This window comes from Salarias fasciatus, chromosome 3 (assembly GCF_902148845.1).
Source record: "Salarias fasciatus chromosome 3, fSalaFa1.1, whole genome shotgun sequence".
Taxonomy (NCBI): domain Eukaryota; kingdom Metazoa; phylum Chordata; class Actinopteri; order Blenniiformes; family Blenniidae; genus Salarias; species Salarias fasciatus.
The window spans coordinates 13,185,043-13,206,480 of NC_043747.1; the positions used below are offsets into that span (position 1 = coordinate 13,185,043).

The window sequence follows — 21,438 nt, forward strand, 5'->3', positions numbered from 1 at the left end:
ACCAAACAGCCCAACATCGTTCAGAGTTTCTGAGGCCTTCCCTATTTTGTCCCCCCTGGTTCTGTCAGGGACGCCAAGAAGCATCTCTCAGTCTGAAATCTTTAGGATTTATTTGGAGAGATGGACGAACCTGCCAGAAGGATGATAATCCCAGCAGCGTCTCATCAGTCAAGCTTCCGCAGCGGAGACGCTCGGCAGTAGTGACGAATTAAGAAAACCTCCTCCGCGGTTCGCCAAATCACATTTAAAGGGCTTTAAGACAAAGAGGACTGAAAGCTTCCTCGCCAAATTAAACTAAACTTGGAAGTATGTGGGCACGACTCCAAGCACCGTGTCTGATAATATCACACACAGTTAGTAACGCTGGTATAATGCCGGCATGGTGGCGGCAGCATCATGTTAACAAGTTGCTTCTTGATTCTAAACGGCCAATGGTAATATTTTTTTTCGTCTTCAGTGAAAATGAAGTCTATTTCCAGGAATATAAAGTAAAGGGATCTGAATATTTTAAAAATCAAAGATATTTAATGGGCTAATAACGCTGACGTAATGAATTTTCCTGACTAAGCTATGCATAAAAAGTGATAAAACGTATTTTCTAGAGATATGGAAAAATGTCCTTGAATTTTGTGCATAGCTTATCGTGACAATTAGAAAAAAAACTGAAGAATATTCCTCATATTTTGAAGTTTAATTGAGTTTAATCACATAATCTAAATATCCCTTCGGACGCTGCAGAGTTATTTTGGGAGAAAACCACTGAACAGTGTTGGTTTTAAGCAGACAGCACTAGTTTGTTCTCTGCTGTTAATTAGCGCTTCATTAAAGCAAAGGGTCGAGTCTCAACAAACAACCGGGCGGCGAGGTCGTGCGTGGAAATACGTGAGGTGGTGGATAGTTAAACACAATTTCACCTCGAGTGTTGGTGATTTTTCAATCGAGTCCTACACTCCCATCAGATCGTAATCAAATGCTTTTGAGTCTCGCGACGGCGATTCCTCCGCCGAGACTGAAGCCGGGGAGTCTTACAATCCACCGCCTCACAATTCAATTTAAAGTTCGGAGAAACAGTCATGCTCTGACTTGAGGCTCCCTCGGGGTAAACTTTGATCTTTTCAGGTTAAAAAGGCAAAACTTCACAGACTTGATCGTCACACAGCCCATTTCTGTCAAGGCGCTGAGAAAACTGTTGATGAATTCACGCTCACATTTCAATTCATATTTTAATTTCTTTTAGCAATTTTTATCTAATTCCCAGAAAAACAGATCTATGAATGTACTCTTTCCTGCACTTCTAGATCAAAAATATAATATTGGGCAAATTCCAGTAGGAATAACAATGGTGTGGGGTTTCGTCCATGCTTGGATGTTGGCTCCTGCACGTTATCCGGCGCCATTCTGATCAGGTGGAGCGAGAGATCAGAAAACGTATTTGTATTCATTTGATACCCTTGTAAAATGAGCTCATCCATGATAATAAAATCACAAATTCAATCTGCGAAAATGCAAAACCGGTCAGGCGTGAAATTTCTATTCAAAGAACCGGGCGAAGCCGCGCAGCAGTAATCTGTGTAAGGAGCGAAACAAACCTGCGAACAGAAGCACCGTCCCTGACAGAAAAGAAAGGGTGAGATCTTAATCTGATGCATGAGCCAGTGCACAGAGCGTGAACTGTGAAAAGCCTCTAGATTTAGTGAGACGTGAGGACAATATTGTGTTATTTCCTCAAGGGATTTATGGAACAAGCCATTATTTCATAATTTCAAGGTGACCTTTGCTCAAAAACTCCATAAACCAGGTCATCTTATTCTAAGGTTTTTAGATTTGCTGGATTTAAGGCGGCGCTCCACTTTGCCCCACCTGTTGAGGTTTGCTGTAAAGAGAAGAATGACCGCACCCTGCCACTTGAATTAGAGGAATTTGATTTGTCGCAAAGCTCCAGACACCAAGGACAGAAAGGCCAAGCCTCTCGTCGCAGGAGCCGTGCCAACTCCTATTAGTCTGGCTGCTCCTTAAAACTCTCCTCCGCTCCGTCAAAGTCACTCCGGCGGGGGGGGGGGGGGGGGGGGGGGGGGGGGGCAAAAAACAAACCCGAGCCGTTTGACCCCGGCAAATAAACAAACCGGACCGAAGCCGATCTTCCTATTAGCTAATTCTCCGTGTTCAGTTTGGACTTTAGCATCAACAACATGAAGAAAAAAACAAAATACTCCTTTATCTTTGAAACCATTGACTCTAAAATGTCTAAATTGCATTTCTCTAAAACCATTCTTGCAGTACTTTAGAGATCCCAGACTGGACCAAACAAATAACTCCAGCACTGACGGAGGGATTCTGATCAGCTTATATGATACAAACTCTGTTCACAAAAAAAAAAAAAAAACAGAAGGCATTTGACTCCCTGTGCGTTGAAGCGAATCCGGCAGTGTGCGACACAAATTAAAGGCCTCATTAGAGGACTTTTTACCTCTCGCTCTGTCTCCGGTGGAAGTGGACTAATGGGCAGCCATTGCAGAGACTCAACAGGAAAGTGAAGCCTCATGGGAATTCCTCCGTCACAGGACTCTCGCAAGCCAGACAATTTGGGTTGAGTTAATTCTGGGTCGTCTCATTACGCCTCACACCAGAGGTGACAATGAAGTTAGTTGGTTTTCATCCGGGCTGCTCTCCAGGACTCTGACCCGGATCGCTCCTCAGCCGCCAGTTTGAGGTGTGACCTGATTCTCGCCGCCGCATAGAACCGCGAGCAGAGACTCAGCATTTTCTGTCGTGAGTATGATTTGTTTTTTTTTTTAACAAGATGCAGCTGGATCAGCATAGAAATGATATTCAGAGAGTCGATGGATTTTCATAGACAGCAGAGAGAGAAGAGAGGAGGAGGAGGAGGAGGAGGAGGAGGAGGAGGAGGGGGAGTCTATATTCTCTATGGTGATGAGGAAGCACAATGGCCTCGCCACTTACGTTTTTGAAGCCGCGATAAAGGATCTGCAGCTCCTTACGGGAGAAACGTGTCTGAGCTTCGAGCTGCTCCAGGCCCTCGGGGCGGTGGCGGACTGCAGATAGTTCCAGCTCATCTTCAACGCTGTCTGCAGAGAGGAGGAGGAGGAGGAGGAGGAGGAGGAGGAGGAGGAGGAGGAGGGAGAAGGTCACGTATGAACAGATGCTGGTGAGAGTCCCTGAAAATTAGCTTTTTTAGTCAACTCTATTGTAAAATGTCAGAATCCAACATTTTGACATGAAATGGCACCGCGTTGTCAGAAAATCTATTCAAGTGAATCAAAGTTCTCCTTCGTCTCATTACATCAGGTTCTATTATTTGATCCACAAAGCCAAAGAAATATCTGAATGCCCTTTTCTTCTTTACTACCAAAAAAAAAAAAAAAGAAAAATCATATTGTAGCGGAGTAATTAGTGTTATTGAGACCCCAGAACACAACAAGTTGTTGCAGCAGAGAGGCTCTCTGTGAAAGAGGGCCGCTGAACCCTGCGAAATGTTTTAATGGGTCTGTAATGATGGCAGATGCTGTCTGGGCAGCGCCGCCGACCGCGGCGTCCTCGCCGCGGCGCGCCGCTCGGCCTAGGTCCTCTGATATACCTGAAGTGTGACACATTGTCTGTGTGCCTCATTAGCTTCAAGGTTCCTCATTGTGGCCCGCAGCCAAAAGACCAAACCTAATAGACCACAATTAACCTGCTGCTTCGCAGCAAAACACGGTTTCTCCGCAGGTAATTTTATCCGATGGATCATAAAGGAAAATAAAACAGAAGCGTTGTCTTTTCGGCTGTATTACAAAAACACATCTTCAAGAAATACATCCTGCAGCTGAAGTGTCGGTCCGGCAGAAGCCCGAATACCAGGAAAAGTCACAGAACAACAAGAAAAAAAAAAAGAGAGAAAGAGAAAGAGAGAGGAAGAGAGGCTTGAAGGAGCCACTTGCTTTGATTACTGGAGGATGGCTTTTTGGCTGTGGAGCATGGAAAGAGCCTCATGAGCCGAGCTCTCACCCCTCGCTTGTGGACAATCTGAGGGTAACCTGGGAAATACAGCGTTAGGTCTCGTGGTTACCTAGGTGACTAACAGCCTCGGCACATTCTGGGGGGAAGTGGACATGCAGGAAGGCGGGGGTCTATCTGAGTTCGCCCAGCTCTTCGGTTCTTCAGGACAGCACCGCGGTATTTTTGGAGTATTTTAAATTAAGTTCAACGCTGCGCCAGACACCCTTAGAGGAAGTCTGGCAAATATAAAAATCTAAGGAATTACTTAATGAGGGCATGGCTGTTGATGACAACCAGAGCAGCTGCTCTGCGGTGATGCACCCAGGCTGATATACATATCATACAATGTTAACATGTCGATGGGAAGCATGCAGAATGTTGCTAGGAAGACTTTTCAGTCATTTCAGAGGCGCGCACAGTAGAAAAAAAAAAAAAAAACTCCTTGCAAACATGGAACTGGTGTAAATGGTGAGTGGAGAGAAGTGTTTTGTGCTTCCAGATGTTTCTTTTCAGGTTGCAGCATCAAAGCAGATCTATAGGTGCATTTTTTTTTCTCCAATGAAGAAAAAAAAGAAGCACGTTTCCTTTATTTTCTCATAGATGCTCCTTGTCGTGTTCTTCTGATGTCTGTCAAGGCAACAAGCAAAATATGAGAAAAACCATTCAGTATAATGCTGAGTCTTGATGCTGCCGCATCTCAAACCTCAAATAAAACACAAGTTGTTGCATGAATTAGTCGTCTGCATGATTTTAAAAAACAAAAACAAAAACACAAAGATCACTATCTGCTGGATCAGTGCTGCTCCATTTGGAGGATACCTTAAACTGAGATGTCTAAGTTAAATTAAAACTTCTGTGTTACACAATAGAACAGTATTATCTGTGTGTTCTGGAATTATGGGAGATTTGTGGGGCTGGTTCTTATTAGATTGTGCTTAAATATGTATCCACTGTGTTTAACTTTGAATTATTGATGTTCAACATTGACGAACATCCAAGGGTAAGTTACGCAACTCAGGCAGAAACATAATTTCCAGACTTCTGATCAGCTTCATTTCATTCATCTTTGCTGTATTTTTCTATGTGAGGGTTTTTTTTTTTAATTTTACTTTATGAAAAGCCAACTGGTAAATGGAAAAATATTAATTTGCCTCCATCCAACAAAGGCCTTCTGTGTAAATTGGGATAAATTATCCGACTATTTTCTGTGCTTTTCTTCTCTTCAGAGACGTGAGGTGTACACAGCCAAAACCCATTGATTACGCAACCAGCATCCTCGGCTCTGAGCTCCAACTTCTGCCTTTCAGCACAGATTATCTGCAGGAAAACTTGCACGAACTGGGAATGCACGGCCCAAGGCTTGGCTGGAAATCCGAATTCGATCGAAGTGACGACATTAGAGCTGAAAAGGAACGGAGTCCTCTGCTTTACTGTATCGGTTCAAACCTGCCTAAGCAAGTCAGAGGACAGGAGTTCACTGGGCTACATTACTTATGAATGAGTCTCCTTCACATTGTAGGTCATCAGAGTGAGAGGCAGGCTGCGAAGACGATACGGAGCGAGTGTGTCACGTCAGGGAGTAAGTTAATATCTCCTCTCACACACAACCAAGCAATCTTTTTCTCAGTTAAAAAAAAAAAAGAAAAAAAAGAAAAAAACTCTGAAGCAAAATCCAAATCATGCACCTTTCTGTGAGTACGGAGTACGTCCAGTTAAAGGTCCACAGCCTTGCTAGACTGTTTTCCCTTCCGACTCCAGGCTATTCTGAAAAATTTAGTGTGGCGTTTGATCGCAGCTGTGGGAGCGGCGACAAGTCCCGGACCGCCGCAACTCATCCGTCAATCCGGCAACGTTCAGTTAATGACAGACCTGCTCCGGCAGGTAAATGTGACATTAGAGGCGGAGCCCACGGCGTGTTTACAGCCAGCTGCCCGGCGATCGGGACAGCTGATGAGAGCTGGACGGAGCTCCCATAAAGAGGTGGAGCAGGGACAATTACATCACCCAATAAAAAACCCACATAAATCTGCAACCCGGGCTGGAAACACGGAGGTTGTGCGAGGAACTGTCTGGAAAACAACAATCTGTGCTTCAATAGGTTGATACATTTAGATGGTATTTTTCAGCACATGCATTTTTCCCAATACTTTATGTGCATAATGTTAATGCAAGGAGAAAAACAAAAACCCCACAGCATCAATAAACTTAGTCGAAAGCATGAGATCATTGACTTCAGCCAAACCACAGAGCAGATGGTTAAAAGCTTTTAGTTCAGATGTGGCATTTCTCATAAAGACCAACGTGACTGCGCGGAAAGCAAACGTCTCTGCGGTGTCAGACACTGTTAATCTGCCCAGGACTTCTTCATATCACCCTCCGTAGCACACAATAACGGGGAGATTTAGAGGATGGAGCTGTCATCTGTTCCTGTTACCTCCCTGACATTTGGCTTCCCTTCTCATTAGAGACGTCGCTGAGGTCGAACTGCATGGATATTGCTTTTGATGCTGACACATTTCGTCTTGAGGGCTTTATGGGAAGTACCGAGAGAGGTCAACAGTGAGCAGCGCTGTTGGGCTTCGTGCAGCCCTGAGGTTACGATGTACACGCCACGTTGGTCTATTATTCTTCAATGAAATAGATCTCGAAACGTGTTTCCTGCTGAAGAAACGGGATGAAGATACTGAACACAGAGTGATAAACGTCTCGAATAACTAACCAGATGTTGTTTACGGGAAGTTCAACGGCTCTAAAATGTGTCGAATGGGAGCCGAGATGAAACCTTTTAAGGGGAGAAGCAGGTGAAACCAGAGCATGAAGAGCAGTGTGAGGACACTGAAGACTATAAACTTGATTAAACACCACATATAACCAGGGAGCATATTTTCTGTGTTTTTATTATCTTAATTTTAGAAGATAAAATCCATGTCTTAATAAAACAGATATTTAATCTGCAAAGACCCTTTTCTAAATTTGGGCCTTGTAAAATTGGATTGGTCTTTTATTCAGGATCTTTTTTTATTTCCTGACTAGTGCGGTGTCACACCTGGAAAAGTCGGATTTTCTGCACTGAAAGCACGATCGGTGAACCGAAACGACAGCAGGAGACGCTGATCTCCAAAGTGGAATAAAGCTGAGTGACACAATGATTAATCAGCCCGGAAAAGAACAAGCAGCCGCGGCGGTCCGATTAACGTTTGCCCTTTTGTTTTGATGACAGAATAGATGTGACGCCTGGTGGGACGGCGATCATGCCGAGCGCTGCTGGTGCTGTTTCCCCCCCGCCGCTCCTTCCAATAAAGACCAAAAGATCGTCATTGAGTCGTATCGCTTTAATTGAAAAATGGGCGCTTTTTGTCCTGAAGAACCGAGTGTATTAAAACCAATCGACGATATGAAGTCCAATCAATTTCAGCAGTTCATGCACACATACACACTCATGCCAGACTTTTGCCTTCCTGGAAAGAAACGAGACTGACCTCAACGGTGTCTGGAGCGACAGCTGCCTGAACAGCTCATCAGAAATGTAATTCACAGTCACCTCCGACAAACAAAAGCCGCTTTTGCCTTTCTTCCCAGCACCGAAACAAGGGAGTGTGACAGAATGCCTTACGAGGGTCATAAACAGAGAAAACGTCCCCGCGAAATGTGATTACTACAGGACGCAGTGTAACCGGCTCTGTGAACTACAGCCGTTAAATCCTCCACTGCACACCGTATTCTGCACCGATGAGCCCAAAAATACTTAAAACCCTGAGAAATGAACACAAAACTACCGTATCACACCAAAATGAGATGGTCCGCCGTGGCTTAACTACACCCCCTCAAGGTGTGTTAATTTATAATTTGCCTCAGAGGTGAGGACGAGCTGCAGGGTGAAACTGTACTAGCCTTGAATCATAAAATCCATAAAATCCCCCTCAACAAGAAAGCGGTTAATAAATAATTGATCACCCTTTATGGGTACCAACTAAACTATATTCATCGAGCACGCACAGCTGATTGGAATCAATATATTGTAGGTCAACGGTTGTGCTGAAGCACACAGTTTGACGAGCGTCCCTGCTGAGCTGGCTGCTTCGCCGCTGTGTCGAGAGCGAGCGCGTACAGAACGTTGCTGCAGATCGGCTAATGACGGCCCGAGGGGCCACATTTTAATATAGTGTGCAAAAAAAAAAAAAAAAAAAAAAAAAACCCTCACTCAGAGCCAGATTCAAAATTAAAATTATTAAACGTATCTTTAAATGGGGGAGTCAGAGTCTAATCTGTGTGAAATTGACCAAGATAGTTCATCATTTCCGCCTGATGGTATTTGTTATTTTACGAGGCTACACAAAAAAAAAAAAAAAAAAAAAAAAAAAAGTGCAGCTGCTTCTGAGGTTTAACATCTGGTCTTTTCATTAAAGAATGGTTCATTTTATTGAGTTAATTAATTTTACTTAGCTACTTTCGAGTTTCTTTTTTTATTTTATTTGATGCATCATTTTCAATTTTGTGCACTTTTTCCTCTTTTAAACGCCTCTTTCTCCTCCTTTTTTTGTTTAATCCTAACAAGATCTCAGGCTTGGAATGCACATACCTGCATAAATGAAGTTGAAATGATTGATTGAGGGGTATTTCACTACAATCTTGCTTTTGAGGAGATTTTAGACAGTTTGGTATCCACCTCCTCGTTGTTTCTTCGGCGCTGTGGCGCCAAGAAGGCGGGGCTCCGGCTCCCTAAAGTAGGCCATGGCTCAAAGGGAGCACAACTTATCTTCTGACAGTCACACTTAAGATAGTGTTACGGCCGGCGGCACGGCGGATGTGCGGCTCTAATCGTGGCCCGGTCGCCTCTGACCACGGCCGCTCGGACAGTGGCTCTGGGTTACGGTTAATGGCAAACTTAGTCTAATTGAATTAGTGTCAGCGACCTTTCTCGGTTTCGCTAAATGCGAATGTTTCCACGCAGGTAAAGTGTAAAACCCTCTGAATAATGGAAAAGCTGATGCAGAGGTGGCTTTGTGAGAAGTAGGTTAAGACAGGGAACCGAAGTTTTAGCATTGAGTCGGAGATTTCTGAATGAACCGAACTCGACGCTCACTCCTAATATAGCTTCGCTCGACTCCTGGCAACACAACAGAGAGAAAAATAAAGTAAAATATAGTAACTAACCAGCTAATGGAAGCTATCAAGTTCATCACAAGGCTGCACTGTGTCTACGTCGATCCATTTATGGACAAAGAATGTAAGTCACACATCAGGTGTGGGCGACACTCCACCACCAGCATGAGCGACACACACGAGAGCGAGTCTCAGGCTTGGCACTGATGTCCAAATTGGAATTTAAACTCCTGGGTTACAGCGAGATCTTATCATTTCTTCAGGCATATTATAATCAGTAGTCATTTTCTGGGATGTTGAAAGTCTCTTCTGCGAGTGATTTTTATCTGGCAGCGGGACCCCAGAGTCGCCGGCCCCCTCTTTCTTCATTTTAATGTGACTCTTTGGTCGCGGTTCAAATAGCTTTCTAGTTCAGAAGTAATTCATCCCTGCAGAAAGTTGGATTACTTCACTGATACAATCTGATTGTAGTTCACTGGTGCTAAATCCGAAATAGCACTCGGCGAGTTACAAAAGGCTTGGAGCCATGCGTTTGTGTTTGTACGACCCTGAAGTGGAGGGACAGGGAAGCGAAGACTTGACATTAATGAGGTATTGTGGGAACTTTTGCTCGAGTTCTAAATTCTAAATGAGTCTACGAGGACTGGAAGTATTTAACAGAGGGTTTGTTTTATGAGAGAGCCACTTACGGTAATGAACATTCACATTATTGACACTAATAGCAATATCCCGCGACAGATCCATTTAGCGTGAAATGCTACGGAAAGACTAATTTCGCATGTTTGCAGCCCTCGCACCAGGTATTAAAGTCAGCGGTTCCCAGGTGTTAATCTCTTAACACCTTAAGCTGTCGCCTGCAGACGGCCAGACAGATGGTATCAAAGTCAACATCGGACGAACGCTGGCTCTTTCAGCAAGAAGGATTTAAACAGAAAAAACGAAAACACAACTTCACCGCATCTGCAGAGTGGATATAAAAACTACTTAATTCACTTGAATCTTAAAATATAAAGCCATCTTTTTGTCGCGTGCTACACAGACAACCACACACACTCACATCCCAGCCTACACAGAGTCGTGCATGTTTCCATTTTTCAGAGGAAACCTGAGTCTGCAGAACAGCTTCAGCCATAAAGATCCTTGACTGGGCTGCTAACCGCTACACCACTGTGCGGCTGGCGTATTGATATCAATTCATGATAATTAAGCTGAAGCTACATCACCGGTCATCTGCTATGTCAGCTGGTCAATACCGATTTCGATTTTAAATTTGAACTTTGTAAAGGTCAGCTCGGTGTTAGCATCCAACGGAGCATTAGCAGAAGGTCATACTGTCATGCGTTTCTTTTTTGGCCCAGTTAAATCTAATCTAATCAGCCAGAGCCAGGGGATAGGAGGCTATTTTTTTAAGCTCAGCACTGGTTGACTTCAACACTTCGTTCCAGAGTTGAGGTCCCAAAGCTGTGTGTTGTTATTGAGCTTGAACGGGGAGGAGTGTGACGGACCGCAGGCAGCTAGCAATTAGCTGAAATTACACCCAGAGAGGCGGGAGAGGAGGGCAAGCGGATGGGGCGTCCTGCTGGCACGCTTGGCACAATTCCCTCCAAGAACAGGGATGCTGAAGCAATTTGCTCGTCGGAAGTTAAACCAGTTATTACAATACTACGAGTCGGCACGTCAACAAACTGAAAACATTTTTAAAAAGCTTTGACTATGTTGATATTTTGTGATTCGTATCAAGAGAAAACATCAGCTTTACACATGACCCCTCTGCCTCAGATGGTCAGAATAATGAGGCCGCATTGATGTAATATTTACATACAGTGTGTTTACATTGAGATCAGAGCTCGAGTTCATGGAAAGATATCAGAGGAAAGGAAATTAAAGCATGAGAGATTTAGAAAAGCGATGCCTTCCTCTGTACTCAGAGGGAGGCTTTCACACAGTTCGAACCACAACTCTGCTTAAACTGGGAGGCAGTGAGTGATACTGTGGGTTCAGCATCGTGAGGTCCGGGTTTCCGGCTCTTTGCTTGCTCTTTAATTTTCTGAGTCGACGCAGGATGGATTCAGAGTGCATTTGAATCCGGCGGGAAACTGAACTCGGAAAGAAGCGGATGACACTACGTGAACCGGATCGCGCTCAAAAAATAGCAGTCAGCCGTCTAAAAAAGTGCCACCTGATATGAGTTATCAGGGGAATTCAGCAGTATGTGCAACGCTGCATTTTCTCGATTTATCTGCAAACAAAGATTCAACACACAGCTCCTCTGCCGTGGCTTGTGAAAGGTTATGAAAGTCCTTTTTGCTACAGCAAATATTTTGTATGCTCGATAACGTTGTAAGCCAACAGAGCTGCCAACAGTGGACATCTGCTGATTACAATTCTGCTTTTGCAAGTGTTAGATCTGCAGATCCAAGCCAGTAGATTGAAAGTAATTCAAACACAGTGCCCGCTGTGTAATGAAAAAGCCTTATTTTGTATTGGATAAATCAGATGTGCGATAAGGGAGGTAGATACCGATCTGCTATTTATTCCCATTTGGTGGGCCCAAATACAAATGAGCTCTGAGGCTGGAGTCGGGCGGAGCGATATGTCATCGCTGTTATTTAATAAAAGTCTGAAGTTCCTTTTGGCAGCCAGGAAAAAATGACAATGAAATTCACTTAAGAATGAGTCAAATCGGAAGCCACGCTTGGTGCTCAGTCGGACTTGGAAGCAAACCAGACTGAGAAATCCGGAGACCATATTTCTGCCCAGCAGCCTGAAATGAAAACACTCAGTTTTACACTTTTAAATCTTTTTTGCTGAGGCACGGACTCGCTCAGTTTGGGACGCAACATCTATTTACACACTTTTCTGCCAATGGCTCAATACATGTGAGTCCAAAAGGGGGGCTGGGAATAGATCTGTGTGAACGGCCAAATGAACTGAAGCCTCGACGATTCCCTTCAGAATTGCCATTACATAACTTCGATTGGCCAGCGTTGTTTTCGCCGCTCCGTGCCAGCACTAGAAGATGGGTTGGCACTTCAATATATACATATATCACAATATAATCAAGCTATTGACATCCCACCTTTGCAAAGCGATGGGTTAGGAGGGCATGCTCCTGTTGCTGAAGAAGTTTCCACTGTGATATTTATTTCAGCGTACAGCACTTTGTGTCCCTGTGATTGTTTTAAGTGCTTTATAAATAAAGATGGATTGAATTGAATTGGATAGAAGGGGCATTATTGCAGGACCAAATGCAAACTAAATACAATAAACCATGAATGAAACTATGTAAAGTGATTTTACTAATAAAAAAAAGACAGATGAGCAGGCGCTAGCAAGTGCAACGAATCGCCTCTTCCAAGATATCAAGTTACGGTTTTGCTGGTTTGTGCAGTTGTTGGAGCAAATTGATCAGAACGTCTGACGAGTCACTCCAGCGTGGAATTGACGGTGCGTAGACCATCTGGTATAAACTCAGGATCAACAGACAACGACTAGCAAACTACTGAAAGAATGCAAAATAATACATGAGCCCTTCTTTTTTAATTATCTGCACAATTTTCTGCAATTAGTAAGTCGCCTCATGCACCAGTCGTCACATTTACTTGAAGCAACATCGATTATGAATGACAGAGCTTCGATCGGGATGTTAACACTTGGTTTTGAAGCTGAAGTCGTGTGAGCGACTTGCACAGATTGGCGGGCTGAGGACTCGGAGCACAAAGCCTCCCCGGCCATAATGACACACCATCAGCGGGTGGAGCCATTTATTGGGATCTGGGTTGGGGAAAAAGAGCCGTCCCTGCCTTTAATTGTAATGATTTGTCATTGGCAAGTGCTCCAATAATGGTGCGTCTCTGAGAAAAGCGAGCAGGCACAACAGAAGAAGAGGTCCTTCGCTCTTTCTACTCCAATCATTTTAGGAAAAAAAAAAAAGGAGAGAGAAGGAATTTTATCACACTTTAGCACAAAAATTCAAAGCTTTCATGTCAGGAAAAGGATGCCCAAAGAGGAGAGAGCATTTATGACTCACTTTCAAGTGAGTCATCCTGACTCCAGCTGCTGACAGAAAATCTTGCCCCGACGCTACAAGTCCCTCAGAAAATCGCATTAATGGGATGGAGTGAATTGAACGGATTATTCTGACAAGACGGTCGAGTGTTTGTATTTCACATAAACAGTCTTGGATCCAAACACAACCTTTTGAACTTGCATCTAATTTCCTCCGCGCAGAGACAAACAGATTGACTTTCAAAGTGGAGCGATGCGGCGTTCGAGAGGAAAAACTTAAACGATTCGGAATATTGATTATCTTTTTACTTGCCGTTTATTTTATTTAACAACCAACTTTTTACGCTTTTCCCATTACTGCGATGAAAACATGTTTGCCAGTGATGTGACAGCATGATGTATGAACTGAATCCGCAGGCAACATCGTCAAAACGAGGGGTATTATTTGTGTTTATGATGTTTCTTTCATGTGTTTATCCATTATTTGTTTATTTTCCGATGTAAATCACGAGGTTTTCAGAAACGGGAACCTATTTCATGCTCTGGGACTCGGTGTATAATTTAGCAGTTTCGCCGGCTTCCTAACTGATGATGTATGATATTTTAAGCGGGCTATGCAAATTAAAACGTATCCCTGCACAGCAAAAAATGGTTTCAAGAAAGAACGCGCGTCTTTGTGTGAGCGGATCTCTTCGGTCTAGGTGCAATTTAGCATTTTCTATCTCATTTTCCCAGTACTCTTTGCATTAGTGCACTCCACTGAAGTTAGATATCTACACTCAGCCACTCGTCTTTCATCATGAAACTTCAGCTTCTATCAGTCTCTTGCAGTTGGTTGCCAAGTGTGAAACAAAGGGAAGAAAAAAAAAGAAGAATTCATATAATATGGAATTAAAAGGTACTTTAAAGACTGGTGCACTGGATCCACAGGGGAATAAAACACAGAATTTACAATTAGCTGTGAGGTTGGTAAAGAACTCCTGCATTATGCATGTAAGCCCATGTTCCTGGCTTTAATATGTGATATTGTTGCAGGATTCATGTGGCAACATGATTATTCATTTTTTGCTGGCTAATTAAAGCCGCTGAACGTGCTGATTGAGCACAATGGTTTATGCAGCCTTGATTGAAAAAAGAAGCGCCACATACGCAGCTTCAAAGGTCTACAGAGGGATGAAGGTTTATGAAAGACCTAATTTTTTCAACGGCATCCGAGCTACTTCCCTTTATTAAAAGCCTCCGAACCTGCGCCGTCAAACCGCTGCAGCACGCTGCACGAATTAATGAATCTCATAAAGCTCAGCAAGCATGTTGCTGATGAGTTACATAAGGATCGTGTTCTGTAGAGATAGCGTACATAATATTGCATGCCTCCACTAACGCTGCGTTATGCAGGTCATTTAATTAAGTGCATCTTTGGGACTACGGGCCGCCTCGTGCTTCCTTGTCCACATGGCCTTTAAGCACTGTAATCATCCCCATGCCTCTATCACAGTTTATTATCGGTGATGTTTTTATCGTTGACTGATTGCTCGAGTGATGCTTGTTCTTTGCCTCCCTGACTGGAATTGACAGGCGGCGTCCCGTTACTTCCAATACGCTCCTTCTTCGGTGCCCTTTCTGCATTGAAACGCATCACGGGGACCTGCAACTCCAGGCAAAGGTTAAGTCAATCAAACGACTCCTCCAGAAAGGCATTGTGGGGAAAATAGCCAGAGGCTAATTGGGGCAGTTGGCTGTTGTCCACATGAATGGATTTGGTAAGAAGATGAACAGTTACAGGTAGCAGGGAAGCCGCTCCGACTGCATTTCTCACTTGTCCACCTCCGACTCTCTCATTGTTTCCCTATTTTAATCTCTTAAATGCTTCTTCCCCCCTCGTTCGAATCGCCGTCAGATTCGTTTACTCAACAGACTGTAAATGCCACCGTCTGAAATGATGAAAAAAGATGCTAAACACTTCTGCTGACTCAACTCCGATGATGGATGTGTGACTCAAAGAAACAATTCCATAAAGATGCTGCACAATTTATACCGCACCCATAGAGCGGTGTGTGTGTGTGTGTGTGTGTGTTTGGGTAAAAAAAAATGCACTTAACAAAATGAAGAATAATGTTTCAGTCTTTCACAGGAGCCCACATCCCCCGTTGGCTGACGACTTTAAACAATTTGCAACGCCTGCGCCGATAATGAAGACGGTGACCAACGGCGTTAGTCTTGGACTGTAAAACACAGCTGTGACACTCCTGCATGCGGGCCAGATTTACGCCCAGATGATGTGATAATCAATGACAGGAGACGTCAGAACTGCTAGATCACAGATAAATGCCAGCAAACAATAGCAGAAAGGTCACTCATGGTTTTGTATCACAGAAAATCAACAGGGATTTTCTGTCCGGTGTTCAAACTGCTCCGGGTGTTTTAACACCGAACCATTTACCGTTGGATGATACTAAACCTACGTTCAGCATGTCTCAGCATGTTTTTTTTTCTTTAAAGCTAATGTAATTCTTCATTTTGCTACTTATACAATAAAAATCACCTTATCATGTGAGCCCACCCAATTCTAATCTACACTTACAGACGAGACATTTACAAGAGACAGTCAGTCTGAAAGCCCTCAACTCAACTCCATCGCTCTCAAAAAGGGTTCTTCAAGTCCCGAACTGAGACAAAGCGCCCGTAGATCACACACATCTGTCTGGATTCAACCTATTTTCAGTCTGCTTCAGCCCTCTTCAGAAGCACTCTCTTCAGAATTAGGATAGTAGAACTCCTCTCTCTGAAACTTCCAGAATGACGACAGAAGTTATTGAAGTAAAGGTTACAAACAAAATGATGATATACACTTCAGGTCACCGTGTCCCGTCTGATAACTCGCTTTTTGGTTTTACGGAAATTAACTTTGAGTCGTTTCTCAAGTACACTTCTGCTTCACCTCTGTCTCATGCAGCCCAGACGCATTCAGGAGACGTTAATTATAGCGGATACACCACAACATTGTCCAATAAAATGAAAACAGACCATCTGCAGCAGACAACAGGCGCAGGTCAGTCCCGACATAAATCTCTCTGCTGCCGGGCCGTAAATTCCTATCAAGGACGCGAAGAACAAGAGAAGCCTGTGAGATGAATATCAGCGCCGAGACACTCTCCACGCTGTGGGCTGATAACGGCGAACGCCTGGTCCAAATTGACGCAGCATTACAGAGAAATCGTGCACTTGTGGATGCATGTATGTGTGTCGGGGGGTTGGGGGGGTTGGGGGGGGCCTGAGAGGTTGGAGGTGCTGTTTTGTTCGCCTGAGAATAATTTATCATCGTGTGACATACTGATTAGTCCGCACCCTGCGAGGCTTCGCTCAGCAGTTTGCTCTAATGCGCCGAATGCGTCTAAAGTAGAAATGTACATGTTTGTGAGAAATGTGAGTAAAGGTGCTCAAAAAGCTTTTTTTTATTTTCTGCTGTGATACAGTCAATAAAAATGACACTTGTGAATGTATAAGTAGATAAAAGAAACAAAACATTTGCAAGAACAGGAGTTCATGTTACATCATAATTTACCCCTACCATCGGACATCAGACCTGCGATCGATGGCAAGAGTACGCTCCCATTCCAGTTCAGCTCCATTCATAGAAAGATATAAAGGTGATGCTTGATGCAACCATCTTGTTATTTTTCTACAGTATGGGCAAACATGAAATCCTTACAACCCGCGAGCTGAATCTATATAGTCACAGCAGAGCGGCGTCAAACAGATCCAGGGCATGCTCCCTGCTCACGCTGGCTGTGACTGGAACATCCTCTGCTCAAATCTGAAGTCCAGCTGAGAAAACTCCCTCAGCATAAACCACATGGAAGCTTTTGTAGAAGCCTACAATCCCCTCACCCCACCCCCCCCCCCACCCCCGCCGCTGCAGTCCCAGTGGAGCAGCTCAGGTGGCCGTCAGCGCCGGGATGTGATCGCACTGGGCAGCTTCCAGCTGTGAACATGTCCAGCTGCATGAACGTTAAGCAGAGCGTGCACTTTTTGAAAAAGCTGTTCTCTGGAGAGTTCTCGGGAAATAATAAAAGGAAAAAAAAAAAAAAATGGTGGAAATGGCTCAGAGTTGAAGCAGAGGGTGACAGCTGCCACCGAGTCTTTACAGCTGTATAAAAATGAAGCGACTTGATAAGAAAGATCGACTTGTGATCAAATCCCAGCAACGTCATTCACTTCTCCGACTTGAGCTGAATGAGTTGTCAGGTCTACATTGTTTGGCCAATGTGAAAACGGTTGCGTCATTTGGGTTCTTTAAACATTTTCTTTGCTCACAGGGTCATTTTGACTCGCCTGAAGTGAAACAAAAGACCAATGAATGGAGAAACTCATAGCTGCAGGTTGAATACTATACAGGAACACTATTCAGCTTTGAAGGATGAAAAAGAAACTGGCTTCATTTACTTCATTTAACACGTATGGAAGACAAATTTCCATCTTAAATAACTTCATTCATTAGTAGAGACGATTAGTCTTCTTCTGTTCTAACAAAATCACAACTTAGGAGTTTATTCATCTTTCATTGTTGGAAAACGAGCTGAAGTAAAGAAAACTGGTGGATTTTTTTAGTGTTGAGCTACTTTAAATGTGTGTTGTATGCAGTGTGACAGCAGAAGCTTTTTTTTTTTTTTAATACTATTATTTATTGATACGAATGTCACCGGCATGTAAAGGATTTAAATCAAGCAAAATGAACAAAAAGGACAAGTCAGTTTGTGGCCAGAGGTTGTGACAAACTGAATTTAATGTTAATGCTTTAATGTTAATAAACCTTGTTTATCCAGGTGGATCAATTGAGAACCAGCTTCCACTTGAGATAACAAACCAGATCCGTAGCTCTACAATTCAAGGTTTTTAAGCAATGTAATGTTTCAATGACTGATTTTTTTTTTTTAAAGAGGGAGTGAAAAAAATACCAAACTTGACATAAAGGTCATGGAAAAGCTGCGACAAATGAAGTTTTTTCTTCTCGACTAACAATTGATGAGGCAAGCCATTTATGTCAGGTTAGGCTCCAGGAAAAAAAAAAAAAAAAAGCATATATTACTGTGCGAGTAATAAGGAAATTTACAGTAAAAACAGGCAGAAAGGACTTTTAGTTACCCATTAAATTAATTATTTTATTTTCAAGCAAATTCGGAGCAACATGACCCTCTCTCCCAGTCTGCCCCCCTCTCATGCGAAGCATCAATACCTGTATCGGATTCTCGCAAACTGAGATATTCAGGGAGCAGTTTGTCTCCCAGACACCTGCTCAGAATCCAGATCCCATCAACAGGCGAGCGGAGCGCGGCGTGCCGGCCGTGACGTCTGGATCATCTCACCGTGGCAAATAATCAATGTCGCGTCGGGCTGCGTCTGGAAACCCGGGGGAGACGGGGAGGGCAACCCGCCGCCGGCGAGCCGGGAGCGTAAACTGTTGCGCCGCGACGCCCCTTTGAAATGACGGCTAATACGCAGACGCCTCCGCCTCTGTTCTTCATCTAAACGCCTCTCAGAGGTCGTGCCAGGCCAGCGTTTCCCAGCCATACCCACTGCTACACATCCAGAGGTTCTCTGTTTACTCCCGATGCTCTTTGAATATGTTTACAGTTCAGCAGACTTGCGACTAATTATTCTAATTAGGAGATAAGGTGAGTTTACTGAGCAGGCGTCTGATGGATGGGCTGATCTTGAGCTGGGCCCACTTCCCCTCCTGCTCTACTTTATTTAATGAGACTCTAAACACACTATACACACCGCATTATCCTTCAGCCGACTGCACAATGGAGATATGAACACATCAAGGTTTCAGAATTCTGTTAGAATACTGTTGAATTGAGTCACACACACACAAAAAAAAACTTCTCAAAAATTGCCTCTTTTTTAAGATCTCAAGGAACTTTTCTTTTGAAAAGTCAGAAGTAGATATTTTCCTGCTGAATACAGTCATTTTTAAAGTCACACTATTATTTCCCTAAGCTACTAATGAGCTGAAATATTCCACTCAACAGATAAATACTGAAATAAGTTCATTAATTTGGCTTATTGGTCAAGAAAACAGAAACAGAACAGTAACTATATATTGGCAACACGTCACACATCTGTCAGCAAGGGGATGAACATTTCTTTAGCTTTCCACCCTCACTGTGTGTCCATGAGAGTCTTACCCTCCGAGAAGCTGATGAGCCCCAGGAGGTGCAGCAGCTTGATGGAAGCGAACACCAGCACCACGATGCCCACCGTCTGCAGCCCCTCCGTCTCCCAGATCGCGCTCAGCATCGCTCCACCCTCCGGCCACTCCGTGCCACCATAGCCTGACCCGAACCCGGACCCGGAGCCGGCCTCGTCTCCCTCCGGACCGACGCCAGGACCAGGACCGGGACCGGGACCGGGACCGGGACCGGCGCTCCCACCTGGCCCTGCACTCCAGTTCCCCCGCACCCACTCCAGTGCTACGCCGGCCAACAAGCACCGGCCGGGTGCCCCCCGGCACCCCCCTGCTGCTTGCTCGGTCCCTAAATCCAGGCTGTGCAAAGGCAAGGAGAGGACGAGGCTGAAGACCAGACGGAGGGGACGCGGCCTCAGGTCTGAGAAGTCATGAGGCTCTCTCTGATCACGAGGGGGGGGGGGGGGGGTCACTCAGAATCTAGAAGGGAAATAAAGTCCACACATGCTCCCTCCTCCTCCTCCTCCTTCGCTTCTTTCCAGTCTTCGGAAATGAGAAGACATGTGCGAGGTGTGGGAAACTCTGCTCTTCTCAGACAGTTTGTGGCTCTCTCTCACTCTTTCAGACGCACCGACTGGCTCGCTGCAGAGCGGAGGGAGGGGAGAGGAGAGGGAGTGGATCTGAGCGAGGAGGGAGGGGAGGGGAGGGGAGGGGAGGCGGGATGGAGGCGGAGGGGAGGTGTGGCGCCTGCTACGAGATGCACAACTGCTCAAGAGCAACTCATGTTCAATACTCTGGTTTTAAACCCAAAACAGACCCTGAAATGAAAACACCAGAAACAGTGCAAAATATGTGGAGGCTCAGGATGTTCAGATGCTTTTAAATTCACTGTCACATCAAAAAAAAAGGAAATAATCTGTGGTTAAAGAGACAATTCAAGGTAAGAATAGTTAGTAGAAAAACTGACTAAAGCCTGGATCAGCTTTCAAGCAATCGTTTGGCTGCATTTTCCAATAAAACAAATAAATCCTTCTTCAATGCTGTTAAACTGGAATTTAATATTAAATAAAAAAAAAAAAAAGAAGACTTCAGTAAGGTTGTGTGTGAACTGATGAGGAAACCCTGAGTGCATAAAGTAGACGTGAGGATGTGTGACAGTGAAAAAGAGGCTGGTTGAAACAGTTGGTCGTTGCAGGAAAGGCGTGAAGATACCACCATCTACTGGCCTGAAGAGTTTCAAATTCATCATCTTCATCATTCATCAGAAGCTGAAGGCTTATTGGCTCCACGCAGTCGCATCCAATACAATGAACATACAAACGACTGAAGTAATATGAAGAAGCAAACTAACAAAACTGCTCTCACGACTGTGCAATATCGCATATGATGCGATAAAGCCCAGCAGGGAAACAAACATCGGTTATTTGCAGCTTCAAACAACATTTCCTTTCACTGCATTTGAATTTTTGGACTCGTGAAATTCCTCCGCAACGCTTCTTTAATTCCATCTGCAGTGAACGTGGCCGTCTATCACTCAAGCAAACGCGGGGAGCCACCTTAATTACAATCACATCCCAGCAGGATATTATTGTGCAAATGGAAAAGAGAGCGCATCTCACCGCATACAAGATCAGAAGCACGTTCAGTAAGTGGCGGCAATTTTTTACAAGACCTTGTAAAACTTCTCTTTCTACAATAAGTCTCCATTCATCTGTCACTGCGGCTTTTTCTGAAACCGAGTGGAAAACAGGCAACATAATATTTCTCCTTTTAACAAGTCTTTGCGTATCGTAAAGCATAATGCAGTTTGAGAAAAAAAAAAAGAAAGAAAAGGGCCAAAAATTAACCTGTCGTCAGACAGATTCATGATAAAGATAAGTGTTCGAAATAAAAACAAAAATAGCTTCAGCCAATTTAGAAATTTATTGCATGATTGTTCTAGAGAAAAGCACAAGTATTTTGTTTATTTTAAAAAGTCATAATTCCACAACTTGATCGACTGTTGATTTTTACATTTTTTTAACTCTTCCCACAAAAATATTTCTTATTTGTCACTCTAAATTTGATAAGCTATCCAAATGAAGGCAAAGAGAATCCCAAATTACTTAGAAGGAAAGTATTAGTGTGTTCCTCAGAGTGATGGA

The 21,438-nt window shown here is 43.9% G+C and overlaps 1 protein-coding gene across 4 annotated transcripts in view; it reads right to left on the reverse strand.

Annotated features, from left to right (window-relative positions):
• Positions 1-21,438, reverse strand: part of kcnip4a (potassium voltage-gated channel interacting protein 4a) — a 78,401-nt gene that overhangs the window by 5,995 nt on the left and 50,968 nt on the right. For 3 of the 4 annotated variants that reach the window (XM_030121129.1, XM_030121144.1, XM_030121136.1), the window contains exon 2: positions 2,962-3,086. In XM_030121129.1, coding sequence (XP_029976989.1) covers positions 2,962-3,086 — 125 coding nt within the window. Of the gene's footprint in view, positions 1-2,961; positions 3,087-19,295; positions 19,525-21,438 lie in introns of those variants that run through there. The other variant, XM_030121120.1, reaches the window with a different exon arrangement.